Source organism: Macrobrachium rosenbergii, chromosome 22 (assembly GCF_040412425.1).
Source record: "Macrobrachium rosenbergii isolate ZJJX-2024 chromosome 22, ASM4041242v1, whole genome shotgun sequence".
Taxonomy (NCBI): Eukaryota; Metazoa; Arthropoda; class Malacostraca; order Decapoda; family Palaemonidae; genus Macrobrachium; species Macrobrachium rosenbergii.
Window position 1 is genome coordinate 21,149,387 of NC_089762.1, and position 25,826 is coordinate 21,175,212.

General features: G+C 37.3%; 2 protein-coding genes across 3 annotated transcripts in view; both read right to left on the reverse strand.

Annotated features, from left to right (window-relative positions):
• Positions 1–829, reverse strand: part of LOC136850625 (protein artemis-like) — a 100,383-nt gene extending 99,554 nt beyond the window's left edge. The window contains exon 1 of the mRNA XM_067124323.1: positions 488–829. Coding sequence (XP_066980424.1) covers positions 488–659 — 172 coding nt within the window. The 5' untranslated portion in view covers positions 660–829. The remainder of the gene's footprint in view (positions 1–487) is intronic.
• Positions 830–5,305: 4,476 nt separating this feature from the next.
• Positions 5,306–25,619, reverse strand: LOC136850626 (uncharacterized). Of its 2 annotated transcripts, none has more exons than XM_067124324.1 (5): positions 25,399–25,619; positions 15,425–15,575; positions 12,902–13,117; positions 5,967–6,178; positions 5,306–5,645 (listed from the first exon to the last, which is right to left on the reverse strand). In XM_067124324.1, exons 1-5 carry the CDS (start codon positions 25,413–25,415, stop codon positions 5,549–5,551), a joined length of 693 nt encoding a protein of 230 aa, XP_066980425.1. In that variant the 5' UTR covers positions 25,416–25,619; the 3' UTR covers positions 5,306–5,548. The 2 variants fall into 2 exon arrangements, with proteins under 2 accessions (XP_066980425.1, XP_066980427.1); XM_067124326.1 differs by lacking the exon at positions 25,399–25,619 and adding an exon at positions 18,244–18,371 and having other exon boundaries at positions 5,427–5,645.
• Between the last annotated feature and the right edge of the window lie 207 nt (positions 25,620–25,826).

A 25,826-nucleotide genomic window follows, 5' to 3' on the forward strand; every position in this document is an offset into this window, starting at 1 on the left:
ATGAGGCTAGATGGAGGAATAAATTTAGACTTGTCAATAAAAATGTTGCAACTGACGACACAGATGGAAGAAAAAAAAAGATAAAATGCCAGTTATTTTGGGCATCACGTACAATGTCCTAATACGACCATTTCAATCTGACATGTTACGAACAGAACGACAGGTAAAGCTGCATCAAGTTATTGACAGGTCTCGGCGTGAGTCCCTGGCCTAATCCCGCAGCCTGGTTCCCGCCAGTCGGCGACCTTAATATTTAATGCTTTTTGCTTATGATTCTGTTTCTGTTTATGCCTTGTGTTTAGGTTATTTACCATCTTTTGTTTATGTTTTTGCGATCATCCCCAAAGGGGCTGGTACTAAACACGGCGCCCATTTTGCACGTAAACTGGTAGTTAGTGAACCAGAGGGGCGAGGCCGTGGTCTCCAGTTTTACCATGAATGGTCTCTAGGGTCTACCTGACAAAAGCAACTTCTACCGAATACTGACCTGAGTGGGCATGACTCAAGAAATAGGCAGTGCTAGCGAGGTTTCGCCCATCGAACCTGTCCACAGAAATCTGCGGGAACTCCTTTATTTTGCCTGAGAACGAGCTCATGGCTTCACTTCGCACTTTCACACGACTCCAGACATCATCTGCGGAGCTTCGGGGCCCACCCATAAGCTAAAGAGAAGAGTTTTCACATCGTCTGTCACCCATTGTGCTCATTCAAGGAAACATCGCTATTCATGGTCGGATGACTCGCATCGTCTCACTCATCGGAAAATGTCAACACAAATGACGACAGTTGATGAAACGCTCGCCAGGGGCAAATGGCGCCAATGAATGCCGGGTAATGTCGTGCAGGGAAGGACAAAACACTGGTCTACGTCTCATGGATGCTCCAAGATAAGCAAAGTATCCAATGACCGAGCGTATAGGAGTGAATCTAAAATAATGTAAATGAAGAACATGATTTTACGATTAAAAAATCTCCAAAGCAAGGAAAGGAAGAAGAAGAAGAAGAAGAAGAAGAAGGAGAGAGAGAGAGAGAGAGAGAGAGAGAGAGAGAGACTATGCCTCCGAAACAAGTTAAAACAAGTTTTCATCCTTCATCTTTATCCTTCGATGTTTATTTTAGGATGTGCTAATGACGGCCCTCAGTTGTTCCGGCAGGCGGACCCATAGTGTTGAACAGAGGGCTGGTCCTTTAACGTGATACGTCAAAACTTAAGTCTTCCTGAGTAATATGTTTCTGGATGCCATGGCTTTTTATTAAATAAACGCATTTAATTTCTTTTTGAGTATCTTCCAAGTTTCCCAGTCTTTTCGGTCCCAGTGGGTAACATTGAATAATCTGGGTGCGAGAGGTCAACGTTCGTTCTTTCCAATTTGGATGTCCCATTCTGACTCTTTGGTCTACATACCTACTATCCTACGTAGTTAACACTTCAGACGGTACGCATTTGGTACTAGAGGTAAGTCATAAATATTTCGGTCTCACGCTCTTTCGTTCATATCATTTTTTCTGTTCTTTCTTTAATAGGATGCCATGGTAACAAAAGGGCGTGACACCATCATTCGGGAATTTACTTATTATTAATATATCTGCCTTGTTAAATCAATATAGCTTGTATCACAATACAACTTTCTTGAAGTTATGTAGCGACAGATCATAATAAAACAAATAGTCTCAATCGCTCGATCTTTTGCATACATAATTACATACAAGCACTTTTTAAAATATTCATATCTAAATTCTTATGTCTTATTTCAGTACATTTGCTATCTGATGTGCCATTTTTAGTATTCATCAATTAATGCTTCCATGTTTCTCCCTCTTTATGGCTTCTGGTGTTCTACCCCAGTGTTACTGGTACTGCTTTGATTTGACGCCTTCAGTGATTTTCTCTTTTTTTCAAACCAGTGACAACCAAGGGTTTTATGCTTTTAGAACCCTCTTTTTCAGTTTTTTTTTCTATCAATATAACACTTCATTTTTCTTGTGGTCTTAATCTTTGTCGATTTATTGTCCCTCCATATCTATAAACGGGTAAAACTGTGCGTCATCTTAAAAAAATAGTTGCCAGCTTTATTTTATGGCTTTTGATAATTTCATGACAATTTGACACTTAACGGCATACACATTAGGTCAGTTATCCCTAAAAGTTGCCCTTTGGAAGGCCCCTTGCCATTTTTTTTCACAGAGTTGCAATTTTCTCTTTGAACTACACTTTATATTAATAGTGAAAAATTGCCATCCGAATGACTAAACTTTCTTGTTTTCGTCCTACGGACTGCTCCAGGTCCGTACTGGTATAGGCCCAGCTTGATCTGAAGCAACAGCACCATGAATCGACTGTTCTTTGTACCGTGTTACAGTCATAACGTTCTATGGCCGGGTTTTCACGATCAGGTTTACCTGTCAGTTCATCGAATCTAGGGTTAAAACTTACGTGTAGACGACAATTTATGGGCAGAGTCAGTCCATTCAGCAGAACGGACGAAATGATGAAATTAAAGTTCTTCGGATCGACTGACAGCTGATTGTATGTGTGGACGAGTAAGCAACGATTTTGTGACAGTTCGCCGCTGGATTTCGCCTGGGAATTATCTCAGCCACTCGGACCAGAATATGAATAAACTATGTATAGGCCTAATTAGTTTCATTGTTAGACCCAGCAGCGCTATTTGTAGGCCTTTGTGGTCCAAATAAAAAATATATTTCCATGTGTTACAAGCAATTTGATATAGGCCTAGGCAAGTGTCCCTCCTTTTTTATGGAAGTTGTTACTAGTAAAGTGATATTGTATGAAAATAGAAATCTCTCTTTAGCGAGCAATATTTGGAACATACTCTTTCACGCCTTTTTGTTTCTTTCCTATTATTAAGCGAACTGTCGCAGCAGCTAGTCTATATAGCTCCACCTCCTTATCAGCCAACGTGCCAGTGTTGCCACGACGAAGGCAAGGCGAGAACAGGACCCATGACCTTAAGTTAAGGGTCCGACTGACAGTTCTACTCTTTTCATGTGGACGTTTATCTGTCGAACGGCCGCGGATGAACTGACTGGTAAACCTGAACGTGAATACTACTCGGCCTATGGATGGAAGGACGAACGTTAACGCCTTTTGATACTTTACTGTGTGTCTATGACTGCAACAAGGTACAGAGTACATCATTATATGTATGTGTGTATATATATATATATATATATATATATATATATATATATATATATATATATATATATATATATATATATATATAAACACAATATATTCGACTGTGTCTCTGACTATCCACGATGGGAGGAAGATTGACCAACTCTTGCCTAATTAGGTCTCATAGTAAAAGAGGCTGATAAGAAATATAGAGAAACAGAAAAGAGACTGATAATAAATACAGCGAAACAGAAAAGGCTGGCAAGACAAAAAGAGAAATAGAAAAGAAACCGATAAGACTAATATTAATAGGGTATGTGGCATAGACACCTCAGCACGATGGATCATTGCTGTATGGCAAAACGGCTCGCACATATATAGATTAGAAATGCTAAAATCTGTTTGTTTTTATTTGACAGTCTGTCTCGCTTCAGGCTGAAGTGGTAGTATCTGAAAAAAATATCTTCTTAGCATCTCTTCTTCTTCTTCTTCTTCTTCTTCTTCTTCTTCTTCTTCTTCTTCTTCTTCTTCTTCTTCTTCTTCTTCTTCGTTTAACGTGCTTTTTCTATCCTGTATAATTTTGAAAACCAACGAGGCAAACATAAGAACGAATGAGAAAAGCAAGTTAAAGTTTTAGGTATACAGACATTCCAGGAACTAATCTCCATTTCGCCAACCACAATTAGTTTTCATAAAATCGTTTACCGATAATTACCATGTGCTCTCAAAAAACTGGTCATAATAGACGTTCTTTGATGAAGTGGAACTTGTGAAAGATGACAAAACAGAACATCTTTCGACAGTGACCCAAATCATAATTACTTTTCCCATATTCTGAGATGCTGTTGACATTCAGTAGAATAGTCGTGTCTCCTTTGCTTCATACAGATGACGCTGTGACTGAGTTTCAGAAGGAAAAGTTAACCTTTTTGGCTGATGTGTTTGGCAGTAAGCGAAGAAGTGAGAAACTCAGTATGTCATATTCCCGTTTTCTCGAGTCTTTTACTTGAACATAATGCTAGACTGCTGATTATCAACCGCCTGAATTGTCTCTTATTTTCGATTTTTGCTAGAAGGGATTCTTTTTACACGTACTAGAGAACTGGCAATGTTACTCATTAGCTAAATATGTGAGCGATAACTCATTCCTTGCCTAATACCCGCAAACTTATAGATATCCCATATTGTGTAGTTTTGAAAGTCTGTTGGTAAAACAAATGAATGCCTGATCTGAAAGTAGTCATATGTTCCCTGGTTTGCAGTGGGATTTTTTTAAAGTGTCCAGGACCCTACAATGGTCTTTTTTTTCAAAGTCCTGTGTTGTAAACATAAATCACTAGACTCTGGCAATAATTTTCATGTGTTTGGTCTTGACGTTACAGCCGCTTTTGACTGTTGATCAAGAGGCTCTTGTTTCTAAAATTCGACAGATGGAAGCTGGTGGGAAATTTCTTCGTATTATTATTGAATTTAACTAACAGACTGAAAAAAAGCAGTTGGTCACGGGCACTATTATAATGATGTTCAATACCACACAGCTTTCTAGGAGTTTAAGTCCAATTTTTATGAAATTATGGAACGATCTTCATGAACATGTAATTGAATCACTGGAATTTTAGAAGTTCAAAATAGATGTCTTTTTTTAGCATTATCACATTCTTTTTTTGTCAGTTCTCTTTTACAAGTTAGTCTTTAATTTGGCTCCTTTACTATTTAGACCCTTGGACCTGTATTATTCGGTTTCTTCCTGCAAGGGTCGAATAATAATAATAATAATAATAATAATAATAATAATAATAATAATAATAATAATAATAATAATAATAATAATAATAATAATAATAATAATAATAATAATAAAACATCCTTACTGTGATTTTTGTTTTATTCTCTTTTCATTTATTCATCCCATCTTTCTCATTTCGTTACTTTTGGAAAACACCTTCTATTGCACTTCTACGCCAAGATGCTGTTCTATATTACAGGTTGGGATTAGTGTTTACTAATCCTAACCTTCAGATGGATCTTAGCAACGAAGCAAATTTTCCTAGTCAAGTCCCTCTCTCTCTCTGGTAATATTTTGCCTTTCGGTAGATGCTTAAATCTTACATCTTTTTCTGTTATCTTTTAAATATTAGATGGACGATAAAATTATACGCTAGGTTTGCTATTGCAACTGTAAGAGTGTATGATAATTATTGTATAAACTGAACAATGAAGTATCATTTGTCTTAGATATCCTAAAAACAGGAGACTGCATTATGAGGGCTATTTAACTCTCACATGCTTTAAAAAATTATATTCTTTTATAGTCAGAACATTTAAATTCTATTAGGTCAGTAAAATGAAAATCTAAACGATTCGTAGGCTTAGTACTGTTTTCATTCCGTGGACCAAGATGGAGTTTCAGAGGTCGTCAGGGATGACGCAAGGGTCCACGTATGAAGAGAGCTGCTCGTCGCCCTTGATGAATTTTATTTTGCTGGCGGTATTTTCATCCATCCTGACAAGGGAGAAAAATATTAGTATCTTATATTCAAAATATAGTCACAGAAATCATTATGTGTCACCAGAACACAGTTGTGACGAATAAGTTAAAAAAAAAAAAAAGCTAGGCCTAACCTACGTATCCATGATTATTATACCAGATACTGAACTAAGCTGCGATTAAAGTAGTAATCTGGAAATGCCAGCTTTACTCAAAATGCTTAAAAATGCTAAACTACTTAATAAACTTTTTAAAAAAACTTTACCTAACATGGTCTACAAGGAGTGCCTAGAGCAAAAAAAAGTAAATAACAAAATAAACAAAGAGTTGACTTACCATCCGCGTATGATAGCCCAGCATGCCGAAAATATGTATGGAGCATTCAGTATAAGAGCCACTCCCAGTCTCTCTGGATAATGATCAGTCATGATGTTGAAGAGAACCCTGACCACGGGGTAATCCATGCACGCCAGGGAAAACCCTTTCATGTCAAACAAGATGCAGATGTTGTCGGGACCGTCATCCAAGCACTTGCGACAGGATTCCTCCTATTCAGAATAGAAGGAGGACTATGGTCACTCACTATGATTTGCTTTGTGAAGGTAAAGTAATATCAATATAACGGCAACTCCCCGTAAAGGTAAAGATATTGTGTGAGAACCATAAAACTGAACTGTGGACTCTGACATATAAAATAAGACCTCAGTGCTGAACAAAGAAAGAAACTTGCTGGCATTTTCTGGCTCTTGTAAAGTCATTTCGGATTAAAAGAGTAAACTTTCCTATAACCTTGACCCTTGAGCTTTAGGATTTAGGCTTAGAATTACCCATATAATCTTATTAACAAGAAAATACTACTGCAAACATGTAAACTACAAAAACCTACAACCATGACTTTGACCTTTCAAGTACTGGCGGATCCAGAAAAATTGAATGGGGGGAACCAATTTTCACATTAGCCACGCACACACACATACACATGTGTGTGTGTGTGTGTGTGTATATATATATATATATATATATATATATATATATATATATATATATATATATATATATATATATATATATATATATATATATATTCTCACATATTTTCATTCGTCCCATTTAGCCTGCTAGATATGGGGATCGAAATTAACGAACAAATTCGCTTCTCAGTTAAATTCTAGGCTTAGTTTGGCGGCGGGAAGGAAGAAATTGCCCAGATTTGAACTCATGTAGGACTAAAAGTCTAAACCCCCCAGGTTCCCGATTTTGGGGTAGAACAATACCGCTCTTAGCTGGCCCCCCCATCATACAATTTGGGGGGGTGTCAGATAGCCGTAGAGAAGTCGTTAATTTAACCAAGGTGAAAACGGGATAAAGGGGGCTACTGTTTCGAACTTTAGGAACTTAGCTTTAAGGCCTCTTTCTGTATTACTGGCTTTGGGAACTGCTTTCAGATTCGATCTATGCCTCTGTTGTCTGTCTCACCCATACTATACCCCAAGACGCCGAGCCGTTGGGGCCAAGACTACGCCGTCACACGCGTAACTGCAGCCAGAGGACACACATTAAAAGCTCCTCATCTTTTTCTTTACACTGGCTGGACTGCAATCACCAGAGTATCCAGATCTAATTGCAAGAGCTCTGCAACAACAGGTTAAGGTACGTCTATGAATGCAACTCCCTGCCAGCTCTGTTCCTTCTCGTGAATTTCTCTCCATATTTTCCAAATTTCCAATTTTTTTCATTCTCCTAAACAAAGCCCCCTTTGTTCAAGCAAAACCTACCAACAAAGCAGCCCATGAATTGCCCCCCATGACTTGTCCTAAGTTCAAATTAAGTCAATTTAGTGATCAGAATTAGATTATTCTCACCACAGTGTTAACCAAGGGCTAATTAAATTTAAGTGATCAATTCCTCCATGGTGCAGACTTAAAGTTTCATACAAGAGAAACTCCTTGATTTGGAATGCTAACCTGGGCTTCTCTTCCGGGAATCCTGTTACTCTGCATCCCATGCGGTCGACCCAGCCTTGTGAATCAATAATACTTAGAAGTACTGCCATTTCTGATAAGCCAGAGAGTCTGATACACAGTCCCGGGAGGACTACCCAGTTCTCTTCCCATTGCGCACAAGCGCCGAACCCTTGCAACTCATTCAGTCAGCATTAGCTGCTTACTGTTTCCAAGACATGCTATTCACGGTCTAATAGTGTTTCACATTTTATTTGATTGCCTGCTGGATCACCAGTTTTCGGATTAATTTCATGATTGCTTCATTTGTAAATAAATTCATCTTAATGCAACTAGTGGCTCATTTCCCATGGCGACCTTCCAATCCCTAACTTATTGTTGATAATTAAGGTAAGTTGGAAGAAGGCATCGTGCTTACCCCATATGAAAAATGGGAAATAGCACGTTAAACGAAGAAGAAGAAGACACCTTATAGTTCCCATCCATTTTATTACATTCTGGGTACTTTCTGTTGGCCCTCAAAGGCAGTCTATAATAAAAAAAAACCTTGCATTTTTCCAACAGACCCCAGAACGCAAGAATAATATATATATATATATATATATATATATATATATATATATATATATATATATATATATATATATATATATATATATAGATTTCTTAAGTAGAAATTATGAAATGGACAGCAATCACTTGTTCTATCAGGAAATGCCGAATCCATGATTATTATCGTTAAGATTATTGTTATTATTATTGTTATTATTATTTTTTCTTAAAATGTTATATATTTCTATAATAGATTTTTATCCCATTTTTATATCTTTCAATTATGTTGTTATCTAAATCTTCATTAGTATTATTTTGTCATTATTTTTCATGGGGGAGGGCACATGGCCAGGTGGCCTTTCCCCCACCCCCACCCCCCCGATCTGCTAGTGCTTTCAAGGTCGAACTTTGGTGATCATAATTACTAGGAACTGTCCATATGTTTTATCAATATAAAAAGAATATTATCAGAATATGCTGTTGGCTGCGAACCCTTCAGACTACCATAGATTGATAACTATAGATTGATAACGACGTTCTTTGGCTTTTAAAAGTCAAACTTGGTACCCTTGATTATCATGGAATAGTGTGATTTGTGAATATGAAAAAAACTAATTCCATTATGAGGCCACGTATGAACAATTTAATCTGCTTCATATTCAGATCTTTCATCTTGAACCGATTTCTCCCAAAATAAGTCATTTCTATGTCGTCTAACAAAGTTGTTCACCAATTTCCAGCTAAATCTTTCTTGCCACTACACAGACAGACAGACAGACAGACAAACCAAGAAGAAACGTTGTAAATCTTTTTCATTGTGCTGCATACGGGAACATTAAGATATTAAGAGCTAGGTGGGGCAACAGCAGTGCTGCTGGAAGAACTACTAAGTAAATGAGCTTTAAATAAATACCTGGTGGAATAAGTAAAAGTATACCTTAGTTTAACCAGACCACTGAGCTGATTAACAGCTCTCCTAGGGCTGGCCCGAAGGATTAGACTTATTTTACGTGGCTAAGAACCAATTGGTTACCTAGCAACGGGACCTAAAGCTTATTGTGGAATCCGAACCACATTATACCGAGAAATGAATTTCTATCACCAGAAATAAATTCCTCTAATTCTTCATTGGCCGGCCGGAGATTCGAACTCGGGCCCTGCAGAGTGCTAGCCGAGAAGGGTACCGACCAGTCCAACGAAGAACTTGAATAAGTAAAGGAACGTACAGATGATGAATGAAGGAATAACCAAATTAGTGTATCAATGAACAGATAAAAAATATGAAAAAATCAAGAAATGATCTAAGCACCCCTTTGGGTGTCCGTTCATTGCTTACTAATTTGAACTATATGAAAAACATATGCACATACAGATTCCACCATACGTGCGTAAGCGTGTCTGAACTGTGCCTGGTTAGATATGGAGAGAGAAAAATGGTGGTTGCGCTGGGTGATTTAAATACAAAAGCAGGTAATAGAAAAGGATGCGGTACGTTAATGGATATGAAAATGCCTGGAGTGGGGAGAGTGTGTTTGGAAATGGCTTGATTCTTAGAAATATGGGAAAGAGTTTGCTAGAGTATGCACTACTAAAGAGCAGATGGCAGAGTAAGTTGGTGGATGTGATGCTTATAAGTAGATTGCCAGGATGCATATATGATCATTGCCTGGCTGAAGCTAACGTGAAAATTGACAGTGGTTCCAGATGGAAAAATGTTGAAAATGAGTTAAGTGTCAAGACAAGTGATTTAACAAAAAAATGTGAACGTTGTGTATGAAAAGAAGATCAGTGAAAACTGGGCCTTTGACAAAGACCTTGAAATATAAAGAATTTATGAGCCCAGTCCAAAATCCAAGAATGGGATCACAGAGTCGGCAGGGATCGTCGTAGGTAACTGGGCAATGTGAAGTGATAAAAGTAAACGAGGAAGGTAGGAGTAGTTAGAATGAAGTTACGGAAAGAGATGGAAGCGATGAAAATTTAGGAATCGTCCTTCAAGTACTTTGGGGATGAAAAGAATTGAATTTGTTGCTTTGTAGCTTAGCAGATTATTATACAGCACGCCCATGAAGAATACAGAGGTCATTTTCTAGAAATTCTCTGTAAAAGGCATTAGGAATTATGGTTTAAAAATAAGCCTACATGCCAACTGGGAAAGCATACTCTTCGGCTTCTTCCTGTAATGGTAGACCGTGTGTTTTCATACGTTTTACATATTGTCCATGAGACTGCAAGTTTGCTATTATCATGGATGAGACATCAGATATGGATCACTCAGTAATCTATGCACTATTTTAATTGCATTGTAAGGGTAGCCGAGAGGAAAACGTCTGTAAGTGTTAATTCTCTAGAATTAATGGGACCGGAAGTGTTATGCAAATTATAAAATAATGCTACTGGTGACTTAGACATCAGTCTCGAAAGCTTGCTTAGTGTCAATGCTTTTTAGAAATGCAGTTAGTAGTCTGGCATTCGCAAAGGACTGCAAGTGTACAAAGGAATGTCTTCTCTTTGCTTTACATGTTTATTGTTATGATCATCTTAGTAAAGAAATTATGGATATACTGACACAAATAATGGACCTGAGAAATGGTCCTGGAACAATTCCAAGAATCTAGCCTTAAATGATGGGCCATACTTAAAGATATGCAAACGAAAGCCAACTGTATCGGGCCAAAAATAGTTGACAATGACCCCACGGAATGATTAAAAACTGGAGAGAGAAATCATGTTCTTTTTACCTTACTACATAGAAGAAATATGAAGAGTAGACTGCACTGATTTTGACTTAAGACTGTATTCTGTTTATACTTTCAAAGTATTTAGAAAGGAGAATACCAATGGTACGACTGCTGGAAGATATGCAACATTCATTGTAAAGGCTTCACAAGTGTCAAAATGAAAATCGGTTCAACTTGTTTTTACCAATTGCTAGAGGTAGTCATCGAAAATACAAAGCACTGGATCACTGGCACTAAATTATCTTTCAAAGAAGCCAGAATTACAAGAACTAGTGGGGAAACTTCATCACAAACAACACTGTTCAAGGAATAATAATTACGGCACGCTTGAGCAGCATCTGTTGATAGCATGAGTTGAACAAATAGGCGCAAAAGTTTCAGTCTAGATCGACTGGGAGTAATTTCTTCCTCAAATATTGAACTTAGCTTATTTTTATTATGGCAGCCCACCCACGACAATTATATTTATATAAAAAAAATCGGAATTTAAGGTTTTCTTGCGATCGAACAAGCAATAAATTCTGTTAGTTTTATTCAGTCTCGTCATATAGGCTAACCGGCATCAGCATTGATATAAGATTTTTTTTTTTATAACGGTGCAATCACGTAACATTACTCATCTGTGTGAACGAGACCTTACGAACAGCATTTTCAGTAGTGATACTGGAAATGTGCTGAATGAGTGAGATGAAGAATTGAAGAACGCCATAGCGCATCGGCTCGGGGTGTCAATAAACTTTCGCACTTTCATCATCTCTGGTTTATTTTTGGATGCCAACCTATCGACCCTCATTCGATCCGTCAGGAGCGCCTCTTGTATTCGTCAGTTCCTTTATCTACTCTCCCTCAATCATTTGTTTTGCATCACAGCTGTTCTTGAAGTTTTGATATAATTTTATATTTATGGAGCAATTTATTGAATAGCATGGAGGCCGTTCAATCAGCTGCTCATATTCCAGTATCTTATGCTTTCTGTCGATGCTTAGCCAGGTGTCCGTTAGTAGAAATGTAGGCTACTGATCTTATCATCTGTAGAATGTTCAAAAGAACACACTTTAATTTCTCATTTTTCTCTGTGATCGGCTGTCTTTTCATTGCTGCTTCTTTGAATCTGTATCAAGCTCTGTTCCGTAATTTCTAATTTTTTTCTGTGATCGGCTGTCTTTTCATTGCTGCCTTCCTAGAGTAGACACTGTCTCAGTTAAATTGCAGTCTTACCCGGCACTCTTTCCCACACTTTTGGGTATACAAATTCTTCACATTTATCTTACTTAAGTCCATATGTCTAGCATTTAAAGTGCTGCATGCCATGGTACCTGTTGCTGACACGTCAACACTTGCATGCATACAGTTTGTCATTTCGTTAGCACCTTATTATCTGTAGTGATCATTCTCTTTTGAATTTCATCTGGTCTTAGATTTCATTATTGCTAATCTTTTAAAGTACTTTTCATCTTTAATAGATCTTTTAGACATAGATTCTTGTGTTCTTCATGCTCCATGATATTCTTCACAAAACCGTTTCCCTTGAAGCTTAATGGAAAATGTCCCTGACGTCCCCAATTATTTATTTGTTAATTTTCACTTTCGTTTAAATTTCAAATTTTCGTTTGTACAGCTGCACTGCCATTATACAAGATATGTAGTTTGTATGTATAATTGCTTTGATGACACGCACGAATTTAATAGCCTAATAATAGCTGAAACAGCTGTTGGCACAAGAGGAAAAAACAGAAGGAGCATAGCAGCAATTTTTATCTTTTCTATCAAACCCTCAGTCCTGAAGTACAGGAAATCTGAAAAGTTTTGTACTAAGATAACAAATACCATATGTACATTAGTATTCTATGAGAACTGTCTACAAGAAAGACTACATCCAGACAGTGTATATATATATATATATATATATATATATATATATATATATATATATATATATATATATATATATATATATATATATATATATATCAGTGCAGCATTACCAACATCAACACTCCCCAGTTTGCTAACTTACTAGCATGTATATGATGTATTCAGTCATGGCGTCAACGTCTCTGTTCCGGAAGCTGTGGTTGCGTACTGCAACGTAAACTATTGGTCTCCTTCTGTTGTCCCTTTCTTCTAATAACTTTGAAACGCGAAGAGCTATGGAGCTTTTAACTCCAGGTGTTTCGCTGGTGACCTCTGCAACGTTCGCTTCCTTCCGCCAGGCGTCGGTTGCCACCATCCTCTGCAAGGGTACATGAATGGCGATAAAATCTGATTCTAAATTCATTTTCCTTGATTTAGTATCCCTACTGCATAAAAATTTGTAGTACCACTTAATACTACTACTACTACTACTACTACTACTAATAATAATAATAATAATAATAATAATAATCTGAAGCTAATAGGATCTGGCTACATTTTTTAATCTAGCGGGTTTGACTTTCCCACGCTATACTCTCATGTTCTCAGTCTTTGAGAGTATTGAGAGTGATTCCCTTATTTCTGTCAACATTTTTGCCAAATCTATTTATTTTTTTGGTTTTGAGGGGACTCCTCTTCTGAGCTGATCTATCATTCGTATGAGAAGTAGCCCGTTCTTGTATGACTCAAAGGCTCCCCATTCTGCCAATAGTCTATGTCTTGCTTTAAACCTAGATTTGTGTCCTGTCTGATGAGAGATCGTGTATCTCTGTCTTGTCTGTTTCAGACATTGCTCTCGGAAGCTACTAAGGATGAGGTCCAGGTGACATACTCTAGACTCGTTTATCCCTCCAACATTGCCTGAAAATTGAGAGCTTGGAAATAATCCGAGTTTTAAACTCTGAACGCATAAACTTTTTATTTGTGGTTCTAATCTCTCGGTCTTAAAGATTTTCACCTATCAGCATATCTCCAAAGGGAACAAGGCCATTGGAGTTATAATTATAATACTGTGTAAGTGTTCGTGTGTATGTGTGTGCGCGCGCGTGCGCGTATGTGTGTGTGTGTGTGTGTTGTGGGTGGGTGCGCGTGTATTTGTGATGAATTTTAATCTCATTCTTTTTTCCATTTATAGAATTTCATAAATTTTCATGGTAAATATCACTGGACCTTTGTCGTTTTTCAGTAGGTAATATTCGCAAGATTCATATCTTGCTTAATATATTATAAAATCGTTGTATTTTTCTGTGATTTTGATCGCGTGTCACAGATAAGTTTTCAAAAACCTCTTGAATCACCTCTCGTATCACTGTCTTATCCCCTTGTGCTCTATGTAGCTGTCACTAAGCAGAAGAGCTTCTGACATTCTGGACCTCTCTAAACACGAGAGGGCATGATACAGCAGTTTTCCTTTCTAGATTCACAAACAATGTATTAATTTGTATGCACTGTCTGAAATGTTGCAGGTTCATAAAAGCAAAGTAGACCCTGCCTTTTTTAAAAATATAGATACTTGCAGGACTTGTGTATTCTGAAATAAATATCATTATTGATAATGAATATTTCATACTATGTTCGTGACTTTTGTTGCACCAAAATTAGCTGTGATATCTTATCGGTGCAATTATTACACTTACTCTTATTATACTGTCGCTGCCACTGATATTGATGATCAAATTGATGAAGGATGGCACAGTACACTCAGAAAGGTTAGCTCTCTGAACTAACCTTCAAATAATTCGTGAACTTTGAAGGAAACGGAAGGCTTGATACGATCATAGACATCAGCATTGAAAGCTCCATGATAAACTGTGGTAAATTGCCCCAGGAAAATTAAATGTAAACTCTGATCTATATATTAGTCTTATTTTGCCGCTTTGTGGATTGGGCCAGGTGCATTAAATTTTTGTCTGTGTCGTATATTTCTCTATGTGTCAGCATTACTCAGAAATGGATTCAAAATCGATTTCATTTGTATGGTAAGATACAATAAACTTTTTACTTCTCCGAAACCTTTTCAATAAATATAAGAATCTGGATTAAGTTTTCGTATATTATTTCATTTCTTAAAAATATTCTTCGATGTTACACATTACATTTCTAAAAAAAAAAAAACATGATCTCAGTATTTTCATTTTAAAAGTCTAAAAATATATTCTCAGATTGCATAATTTTCCCCTAAATACAGTAGAATTTACGTGTCTAACGGATTTAATTTAGTTACTCCATATTTACTCCAGAAAGTCAAATGGAAGAATCTAAGGAAATCTACCAACTGAGAAATTGTCATTAGGCTATCAACAACTATGGAGAAGTTATTGCTCTTTTGTGAATCTTATTCTTTGAAGAAGTAAACATTTGGATGTAAAGCGCTTTGATCTTAGGCTAATCTGCAAGTTTCTGCTCTTTTTGATTGGTTTTCTACAAGATTAACTATTTCTAATGGTCAATCTTATCTGGAGAGTGATAATGAAGTACAGTAAGTTCATCTTTCAAATATATTCTTAGCCGTTTTGTTATCACTGGATGCCATCGTTATCACTGTCGTTTAGAAACCCAGAATAAGGATGACTATGCGATAATTATGAACACAACATACACTGCACTGGTGCCTTTCTGTTTTTACCTCGTAAGCAGCATCTACCGTGTGGTGAGCTACCAAATATCTTCTTAGGAGTTTTTCGTCAACTTGCAAGTTCTTGAAATCAGTTTTGGAAGACTTTATAAACTCTTTTAATTTCTCTACATCTCCCATGGCTTCTATGGTATCCGCTTTTCTGAAAAGGAAGACAAACAAAATTCTTATAATTCATTTCTGTTATTCTAAATGCGATAACTAAAAAAAAAAAAACTAATATTTTGATGTTTTCCAAATTACTGGTGGCAGACTCTCTTGAAGAAACAACGAAAGATTCTGATAAAAAAAAATGCTGAGAATGACCCTATGATGATTAGCAGCTGGTACTAGCGAACTGTGGTTACCTAGACTCATATCTCGGTAACCTTTCCCAGAAAATAGCGGAACATTGTGATCTTGCCCCTGACATACCTAAGTTTTTTTTTTTTTATAGTCTGGGATAACGCCCACTGGGCGTACCTACTACTTGTAGTGTTATTCATTATTTCTATGTAAAAACTTAGGCATCTGCTCAGTTTCTATTGTACTCAATGGTGCTGGATCTGTCCCTTTCCTTATCTCTTGCTGTACCCGCCAGGGAACTGTCTTTTCCTCCCGACATTTTCCTGCCCTTCGCCAAAGATCTATTTCAAATACCTCTTACCTAGTCGGCTCGATAAATATGATCCTACTCTTCACAACAGTGTCCTCACTTCCTTCTCGATAAATGCATATTTTTCTCGAGAATGATTGTTTCCTTCCCTCCTCCGTCAGAGTTTGAAACTCTCTTCCTGCTTCATTTATCCCCAACCCCCATAACCTTCCGTTCTTCAAGCGGCGATGCATCTATCGCTTCGTTTTTGGTTAAGCCAGCTCTCTCCTACCTTTTCTTTTTCTTGTCTTGTTCCAATCTTGACTCGACGAGCGGTATTGGATGATTAGAGATGCTATAATAGTCAGTCATCTGATCAAGGGGGATCTTAAGCAATAGCATAGTGGTTAGTTTTCATGTGAAAACATTTTGGGTAGTCTCAGACCATCAAATATCTTGACGCAATATTCTTTTAAGTCAGAAACTTGCTTCAAAATGTTTGCAACAAACAGTATTACGTGAGAGGCCTTCAATATGCACCTTATACGATCAAACTGTGGAGCAACACTAAGAACTGTTCAAAAGTTTTGATAGTGTGGCATACCAAAAGAAAAATGTGTAGTTGTTCAGTGGCCAAAACAATCCACAGGATGATTAAGAAATTTGTTTTTGACCCTTCGGTACCAATGAAGATTGTGGTTCTCGCATTTTAGCACGCTTTACATTCACAAGACGAAACAAAAGAGCACTGTAAAAACAGATAAATAAAGCATATCGCTTCACCCGTATGGGTCCGGTGATGCATTGGTTGCAAAGGGTCTATGTCCATGAAGTAGACTTCCGGTGATTCCTTTTCTTGGTGAGATCAAAGGAAAATAAAGTATAGAAAGACAATTAATCGAAGAGCATCAAGGCACGAGTTCCTGGGCGTGGGAACAACCCCTCTGGTTGTGATAAAATACCCCTCGCCGCCTTATGATGGCTTTCTAAAAACTGCCATATCGGGCTGGTGTGATTACAGAAATTCGTCAATAACCTTAGGTAAACTCAGCCGGAAATTTTGTACAATTTCAGAAAACTATTGAACTTTTTTTTTATCTATGAATGACTATTATTATTTCTATCGTTTTATATGTTAGATCTGGCAGGTTTACCTTATAGCATTTGCCTTATACTATTTGTAAAAGATACATATTATTATTTAATCTATAAACTTACTATTTATTTAATAAGATAACGCTTTACATCAAGCCATTTATTTATTTGATCGACAACACTTTACCTCACGGCAGCAAGGACCATTGTTCTGTAAATGCTGACCCGTTTCTTTCATAAAATTTGATCTCACATTGTCATGAATGATCGCTTGTTCCAGTAACGTCGATCAAGGTGGAGGAAGATACTTTGCTCATTTGGTATTAACGAATACTCATTTATTGCTTTTTTATTTCAAATTTTAAAAAACGAACTTTACAACTCTTCGTTTTCTATATCTGTAAGTAATCCTACCTACTGGCATTCTGCTCATAAAGTCCTTGCTTTTTAAATTAAGGGACGTTTTGCTTGCTCCTTAGGAATGAAATACTACTACTACTACTGCTTAGTAGTGAATATTGAGGCTGAATAATCTGAATTTGACGGATATAGTTTAGTAGCTTTGAAAAAAAGACTATCAGCTTGCGTGACTTCAGTGACCACGACATTTGAAAGGTTAATCTGACTGAGCCACTTTTTAGTATTATTCTAAAATAAAAAGGCCAAGTAACAATTGGTAAGAGTAAACTTTAAAAATTATCCAACAGTGAACTATGACTGGTCTGCTAACTACTTAATTAGGCTCTCAAACACTCAGATACCCAAAAGCCATGACTCAGTTCAGTCTGTTTATGTCCTTGATTGTCACGGATATTCATAAAACTATTTATGTACAGGTAACTACTTTTGGACTCTCAAATACCATATCTGTTTAATTATCTCACTAATCATGTATTTAAGCCACAATATTATAAAAAATATTTTCATGTCCTCCAAAGCTGGGACTACTCAAATATAATCTTTTTGATACACAACGTGATGCTCCAACCAGTCTGAATGTGAGATAATTCAAGGTAAACAATCTCTTTGAATCTAGAAACAACTAGGCACAATTATAATTACTAAGTTTTACTTTGCCATCTTCCTTGTCGTAAGATGAAAGCTATTCGGTTTGAATTCGTAAATCAGATATCAGACAAACCTTGAAAATATACGATGTGCTTCTTGTCTGTCACTCGAGAATAAGCTAACCACTGCCAACTAGACGGCCATCTTCCAGTTTTACTACTAAAGTGTTTACATCAAACCTTTCGGATCGGCATCAGATGCCCATGCGACTGTTATCTATCAGATAAGAGAGCGATAATATGCTCATTTAAGAGCTTATCAGGATAAATTCAAGATATCTGTGACATCCCTTAAAGCATTTGAGGACAAGAATGGATAATTATGAAAACTAAAGATTAAATGCCAGGATTCGTGAGTTATGTGTTCATGCGAAATGTCAAACTCGCCTTTTCCGAATCACAAGCACGGGTTCCGCTAGACAAGATTAAAATCGGAGACTTCATTCCTGTCTCACTGAAGTTTGGTTATTTCCGCAGAAGCTCCGAAAATCTCTTGACTTAATCTTAATTTCCTAAAGGCATTTTTTTTTTTTATCCAGACTCCTTTCTTCTAGCTCTACTCATCTATGCAAACGCAGTTACGAATTTAATCTGTAAACTCAGTTCTGATTTTTATTCGACAACCTGATGTGCAGTACGTGCTCTCTCCTTCATTTGCTAGTCGTTCCCTATGCTCGTTCTCTGGCTCACTCTCTCTCCACTTCTTTGTCGACGACCTCTGCTATCCCTGTAATAGCTCTTTGCCTATGATGTAATCATTTCCGTTTTCACTAATCAGCCCTTTTCTGTTTTTATTTATTTATCTATTTATTTATTTACTGTTTTGCTGCATGATGCCTTGAGCTATCTTTCATCATTATTTTGGAATGTATGGAGGTGTAAACTATAGAAGTAAAAGATTTACAAAATATATATGGAGTGAGAAGGGTTCAAAACATATGTGTAGTGGTGGTTACAAGATAAGCACGGAGGAAAAGATGCATGGTGCGAGTTTCGAGGTGGTATGATACGGAAGCACTGTGAGACGAAGAAAATACTGGCTAGATGTATCAGACGAGGTGTCGAAACGGTAGGACGTTAACATTCAGTGAAAATGGGAGAATGTGAGCGAGATCAACCGAGTAGCCTAATATGTGTGAATGGAGAGACAAGACACTCTGATGTATACATTTTCTGCTTATTTGCCTTCCAATACTGATACAAGGTTTTCTTGCATTTGGAAAACTTATTATCGCCGTCAACCATTTACTTCCAACACTAAATTCTCATCACCACATCACATTTCTGTCAATTGGAGGCAGCTAACAAGGCATTCTAGGCACTCGCACAGAACAGTTCACTCTTCATTTTATATATCTTTCCTCTTCCGTCCAAAATGTATGTTAAAATGACATTTTCTATTGTAATAAGTGATATGTGAGCTTATTTGTCAAATCCTGAAGAGGCCGCTTTTAACCCTAGTCCATAGAGTAGCAAGCATTCAGGACATCGCCCATGACTATACGCGAAGGCTACGGGTTTTCCGAGTCTCGCGTTCTTGCAATTTGTTCATGTTTTTCCTTGGTGGCAAGCATCATTAGACTTGAGGTTCCATTTTTACCTATAAAATGTATACTCAAAGTCTATTAACAAGCATTAAGCCCAAAGTTGTGCATTTACAAGATGTTAAGATTTATTATATGCCCACAAATATTTGCGCACTGTCATTAGGCATAAACGCCGCCTGCCAGGCCCCTCATCAGATGATTCATTCCCATTTGGAGCGACACGATTTTATCTCTAGCATTTTGAGTTTGTCGGTTTCGGTCTCTACATCATATTAAACTTCAGCCTTTGACCTTCACGTCACTGTTTCCGGTAACGAGAAAGCTTGAAGATGCCTAAAACGTAGTAGTAAAGCGCATCGGCAGAAGCTTGCAATGAATGATTATGCCTTCTGATTACTAGTACTACTGAAAGTGGAGAAAGCCCTCGGACATTTTTAGTGCCCTAGCATAGCTTGTTAAGGTGACTTATTTTTTAAAATGAAAGGTCTTTTCTTGTGTGGGAAGTTGATGCTGCAAGTAAATTAATGTCCTTATTTAGCCAAATTTTTAAGAAAATAATAATGGGCACACACACACACGCGCGCGCACGCATGCACTTTGCTTGCATTTTCATTTAACCCTGGCCTTACTGGTCTCAACACCGAACTTGAGTTGATATGAAAAAACATGTGTTTCGCAGCAATTAAATGAGTTGTCAAAAGGAAAGTGAATAAGATAACTTTAAGAAGTAGTCATAAAAAATAAAGTTAGATACTGAATTTCATGTTCATGTGGGCTTGAATGTGAAAAATTTTAAAAATCCATGAGTATCTTTTAATAATAAATCAGATCGTAATGGTCAACGCTACTGCGGTATCTGGACATAAATATATATAAAAAAAAAATAAATTCATGAATACACACATACACGGCCCGAAGGATATTCGATCTCGGAAAATTGGGCCTGGGAAATCTGGCTTCAAAAATAGCTTTACATCTTATTTAAAAAAAAAAAATCCATTCTCAAACTTCCTTCTCAAACGAAAGTAGACGAAGGCAGTAAATCACACATCTCATGAAAATTACGTCTCACGAAAATCGATGAAAGTTGGTCTGGTGAATTTCAAGATGCTGCTCAGCAAGAAGCTATGAGTAATCAGTTTTTAAAAGTATTGTAAAGCATCATAGTTTCGCTGGCGAATTTTGGCTAGCAGCCAAGATTCGGCCGTCAGTCGAGATGTAACACCGCGCTCAAGTTACTGTAGGTTAACTTTACCTTAACGCACAAATACGTCACTCGCCCGTTTTCCGTCTGCATGCGCAGTCAACGGTCACTACTTTTCAGTCCGCATCCCGGGACACCAGACGTCAATTTAGAATAAAATTGCTATCACTTGGACATTCATTACTACGATTGTTAATCATGACCATTATCATCACTTGCGTATCATGAGAGTACTCCTACGGGAATACACCATGAGCAAGATACCTTGCTGACATGAAGTCAGCTTAATTTCCAACAACAACAACAACAACAATGTGAATCAAGTCAGTCTATATCCAGACTGTTATTCCGGCCTCTCAACGCGTGCGTCAAATTTTTCTCTTATTTTGCTTCATGAACCTTTCTCTTCGTTGTACTGTCAGTGTAAACTTTGCAAGTAATTCCTTCTACTTTCATAACTGTGTTGTCGAATTTCCAAATATCCGTATCTCAGCTCGCAACAGAATATCATAAGGCTGAGTTTTGTGCGTTGCTTGTGCGAGGTAATTTCTGATGACATGGCGTCTGACATTTCTTACAGGTGTTTACCGATAATATGATTGCATTTCACTTCTACCGCGCTTACTTAAGTTCTCTCGGTACCATCGTTTGTTTTAAATTCAGGCTAAAACCAATGTGACAGAAAAAAAGTCAACTCTTGGATACTTGATAGTGTATTGCTCTCCAGACTCAATCCCTGCTTCCTAGAGACTTGAGTTGTATGTGGATTAAGTTTTACCGAGTATAGAATTAAATACCTTAGTGAAGATATTTTTGCTAGCCTATGCAAGTATACTCAAAACCTGGAACATTCCATCAAGTGATACTTTGAAAAAATAGTCTTTTCCTAAAAAAAAAAAAGTATTCTGCATTTGATGTTTAATGAAGTCCGTCGTCTGAAGCCAATGCAAAGTTTTCACATTCAAAATGTTTAGGAATCCACTGAATGTGAAAATGAACTAATCACAAATATACATTTTCACAATAAATATTACAAGGTACTCTGGTAAGTCAACTTGGAAAATGAATGAATCAGTTTTTATTGTCAATTTACTCAGTTTTTAGGTATTAATCAAAAACTAGTCATAAAAATAATGGTCCACCAAGGGTCCACTATGCAATGTAAGCACTTGTTGAGCTCAGGTGTTATCACTGGAAATGTTGACTGGTTTGGGCTTTAGTACAGTACCAAAGAGCTGAAAACTTTTCGTGTGTTTCCCGAGACCAAATTGTAAATGCAATGGCGCAACCGAATTCCAGGTATTGTTCATGCTTGCGTGCATGCATATTGTACAGCCAACAGTAACTATCCATAAAACTGTGGGATCTGAGGCAATAGCATTCTCGCCTCTCTGTTTGGTATGGAGGTCACAGGACAAAGCACCATTAAGGTTTTAATGTGCCAGGGTGAATGATTAGCAGATGTCGTGATGTTTAATGAAATCAAAGGATACTGAGATTCAGAAAATACAATGGTTTATGCAAAAGAGAAGTGGACGGCGTAATGCCGGCTACGAGAGTCGACAAGCTGCTGATGCTGTTCTAAAAAAAAAAAAAGAACATAACGAACAACCTATAGCATAAGATGGAGAGAAATGGACTGAGCCTAAAGAAAAAGAAAATACAAAGGAACCAGACAGAAATCTAATAATTTTTATTTTCGAGCTATGAACGGAAATAAAGCAAATGTGCAAATACGCAGTCAAGACAAAGAGGAAATTAAGAGTAAAATGAATACTTATGTGCTTGGGTACTTATGTACTTGGGAGCGTAATTGAAACGGCCTTGGGGTGGGGGTGGGGGCGGTTACAAAGCTCTGAACGAGAGTACGTTTTAGGCGTTCGTTTGGAATAATCACGTTAAACGATAGCAAGCTCTGGAATATCCTTCCGGCTTCCACCATTTCCTTCCTTCACGCATCATCCTTCTCTCCTCAGCTTTTGGCAATGTAAGGGCCCTGGACTGGCCGCTCTGTCTGCCGTGTCACAAACAGAGAAAGGGAGGTAAGAGGCCCAAGTGCACAAAATCAAGTTCATCAAGTCGATTAGCTCAAGGTCATTCCTGTATATTTAAACAACTCTAGCTCGATTCTCTTTATCTGCTCCACAGTCAAATCAACGACAAACATCAGGTTTTATGACCTAATCTATTCAATGATAAAGGAAAAATTGTCTTACTTGTTCTGACAACCGCTCCAACAAGCAGGGACAAATGCAACAAAGACTCAACTCCCATTGTTACGTTTAGAGAGAATAATATATAATCTCTCTCTCCCTCCCTCCCCTACCCCCACACACACACACACACACACACACACACACACACACACACACACACACACACATATATATATATATATATATATATATATATATATATATATATATATATATATATATATATGTTTGTGTGTGTGTATGTGTGTGTGTGTGATCTTGAAGCATATATCACTGGAACGTAGACAAAAAATCTAAAAAATAACGTAATATGATGCTAATATACATCTGCAGAGATATGTTTAATGTTACATGAATAATTTTTTGTCCTACGTGATGTTCTTCCTACCAAACTTGATGCTTAGCCATGAGATGTCAAATATGCGTAAGCTAAAAAGTTCGTCTTAGAGAAAGCGAAGTTACTGATAATGTTACAGCTACGAATAAAGAAAAGATCTCTCTCTCTCTCTCTCTCTCTCTCTCTCTCTCTCTCTCTCTCTCTCTCTAAAATGGGAATAAATTATGCGATATGACAAGAGAATAAATTCAAATCCAAAGCTTGGCTTTTCACAAGCGCATCACCTAATCAGAGATTATTTTAGTTGGTTACTTATTTAATGCTTCTTTTAACAACCCTGGCTCGCATATTTTGCTGAATTACATCCAATAGTTTCACCTTGTGGCGTGAAGCACCAAGTCCCAAATACTTGTCTCATCAGGGTAAGCGTAACTGTTTTCGAAAATTAGCCTACTGTAGCAGCTGTTCTGTTGATCCCCGGTTTGGTATACGTAAATAGCTCATCGACATCAGTCCAAGTCTCCGCTGGACACTTGTTACTTAAGCTATATCTGGAGCTGAATTGAAATTGCAAAGTCAGTCATGTGCTCGATTGGGTCTGAGGAAACACCAGGTAATGTCAAGACGTGGAACAGCTGAGCCGGTCAAAAGAAAATGAAGTGTTATATGTTCTACTGCAGAGAAAGAGACAATAAAGTGAGCAGACCGTGAAAACGTGAGCATGAACCGACAAACAATCACATACTTGGAGAATTGGTAAAGTTTAACCAAATTTAGCCCTTGTCTTGACGACAGTTCTTCAGACTAACGAATTCGGGTATTTTCTCCCCTAGCCTATTGGTCTTGGTGGAACCAGGACCCACTTATCATCGCTTGTTTCAATGACGCTGACACTATATAGACCTATCCTTTGGAAATCTTGCCATTGGAGTTGTTAAAACCATCCTGACAAATTTATTCTTATTCATAAGATCATTTGTTCAACGTTAAGATTGTATAACAGAATTAATCTGATCGATTACGTAAATTTGGCAGTTCACCTGACATTTTGTACCGTGTTGCATAATATAAACAAAATATATATATACTTTATAAGAATTGTACCATCAAAAGTAATTCAGGATGCTGCTGCAAATTTGGGCGATCCGGTATGTCACAGGAAATAAAATAAAATAAGATAAACAAAACTTGACCTGTTTTCCCTTGATGTTCCAACTAATTACCGAGTCTTTTTAGTCTGTTTCATAAAACCTTTCGATCTACACATCATGCATCTAAGAAAATTTATGATAGATATCATATCTCGAGCTCATTGATTTGGTCCACCTCAAGTCTTCATTGTTATTCTTGCTCTCGCGGTAAGGTGTAATGAGCCTACATAATCTATCCGGCGAAACTGGGACTAATCCTTTGTAATCTTATCTTGACTTTTAAATATGTCTGGACAGTCAAGACCAGATCGGAAAATGCACTCGGGTTTCAAAACGTGACGAATTCTGATTCCTATTTACATTCATTTCAAAAATATTTAGTGATGTGTTCGGTAGTATTCTTTGTATTTGAGTAATTTTTTTTTTAAACTTAAATATTCGTGATCAGGATTATGCACAGAGGTAACGATCAGCGGTCGTATAAGGTACTCGTTTAGAACTCTTCCAGAGCCTATTCTTTGTTGCTGATAGATATGTGTTGTGGTTGCTTAAATAAAAATACACGTGAAATATGACGATTTATAACTATACGGTTATGTACCATATGTAAGAGAGAGCGCCATATCAATGTGCCAGGAACACTTGAATTCTTATAAAACACTAAGAACAAATAAATTTGCCGTTGTTTCAAGGACTAATGAAAACGATTGTATTGAAAATAAAACATGCTGACTATATTTGGCATAGAATGATGAAAATGCACTGAATCCAAACCTGTTGTTTTGCTGCATGATGCAGTATTTAGTAGACTGAAACTAAAAATGGTCGTTTTGCGCACTAAAATGGAAACACTTGTGGCGAATACTTATAAGCTAGCTGCACATGTGTAGAGCAGAGGGACATCCGCCAAGTGGCACTGCTCATAGCTTACTGGAGCAGAGCGCAAGAAGAGTAATAACAAAGTGTCTGTACATCGCTCGGGTTAGAGCAACTGTGCGTCATGTGCGCATGAACCGACACATGGTCATTTAGAATAGAAATGGCACGTCATTGTCAATTGTAGGGATGCAACGACTAATATGCACGAGGGAACAAGTCGGACTTATCCCTTCCCCCTCGCGTTGTCCCGTTCTGCGGTTGTAAAGCTACGGCAAATGTTTTATGCTTTCTTCAAAAATATTCTTATCGTTTATCGTTTATAA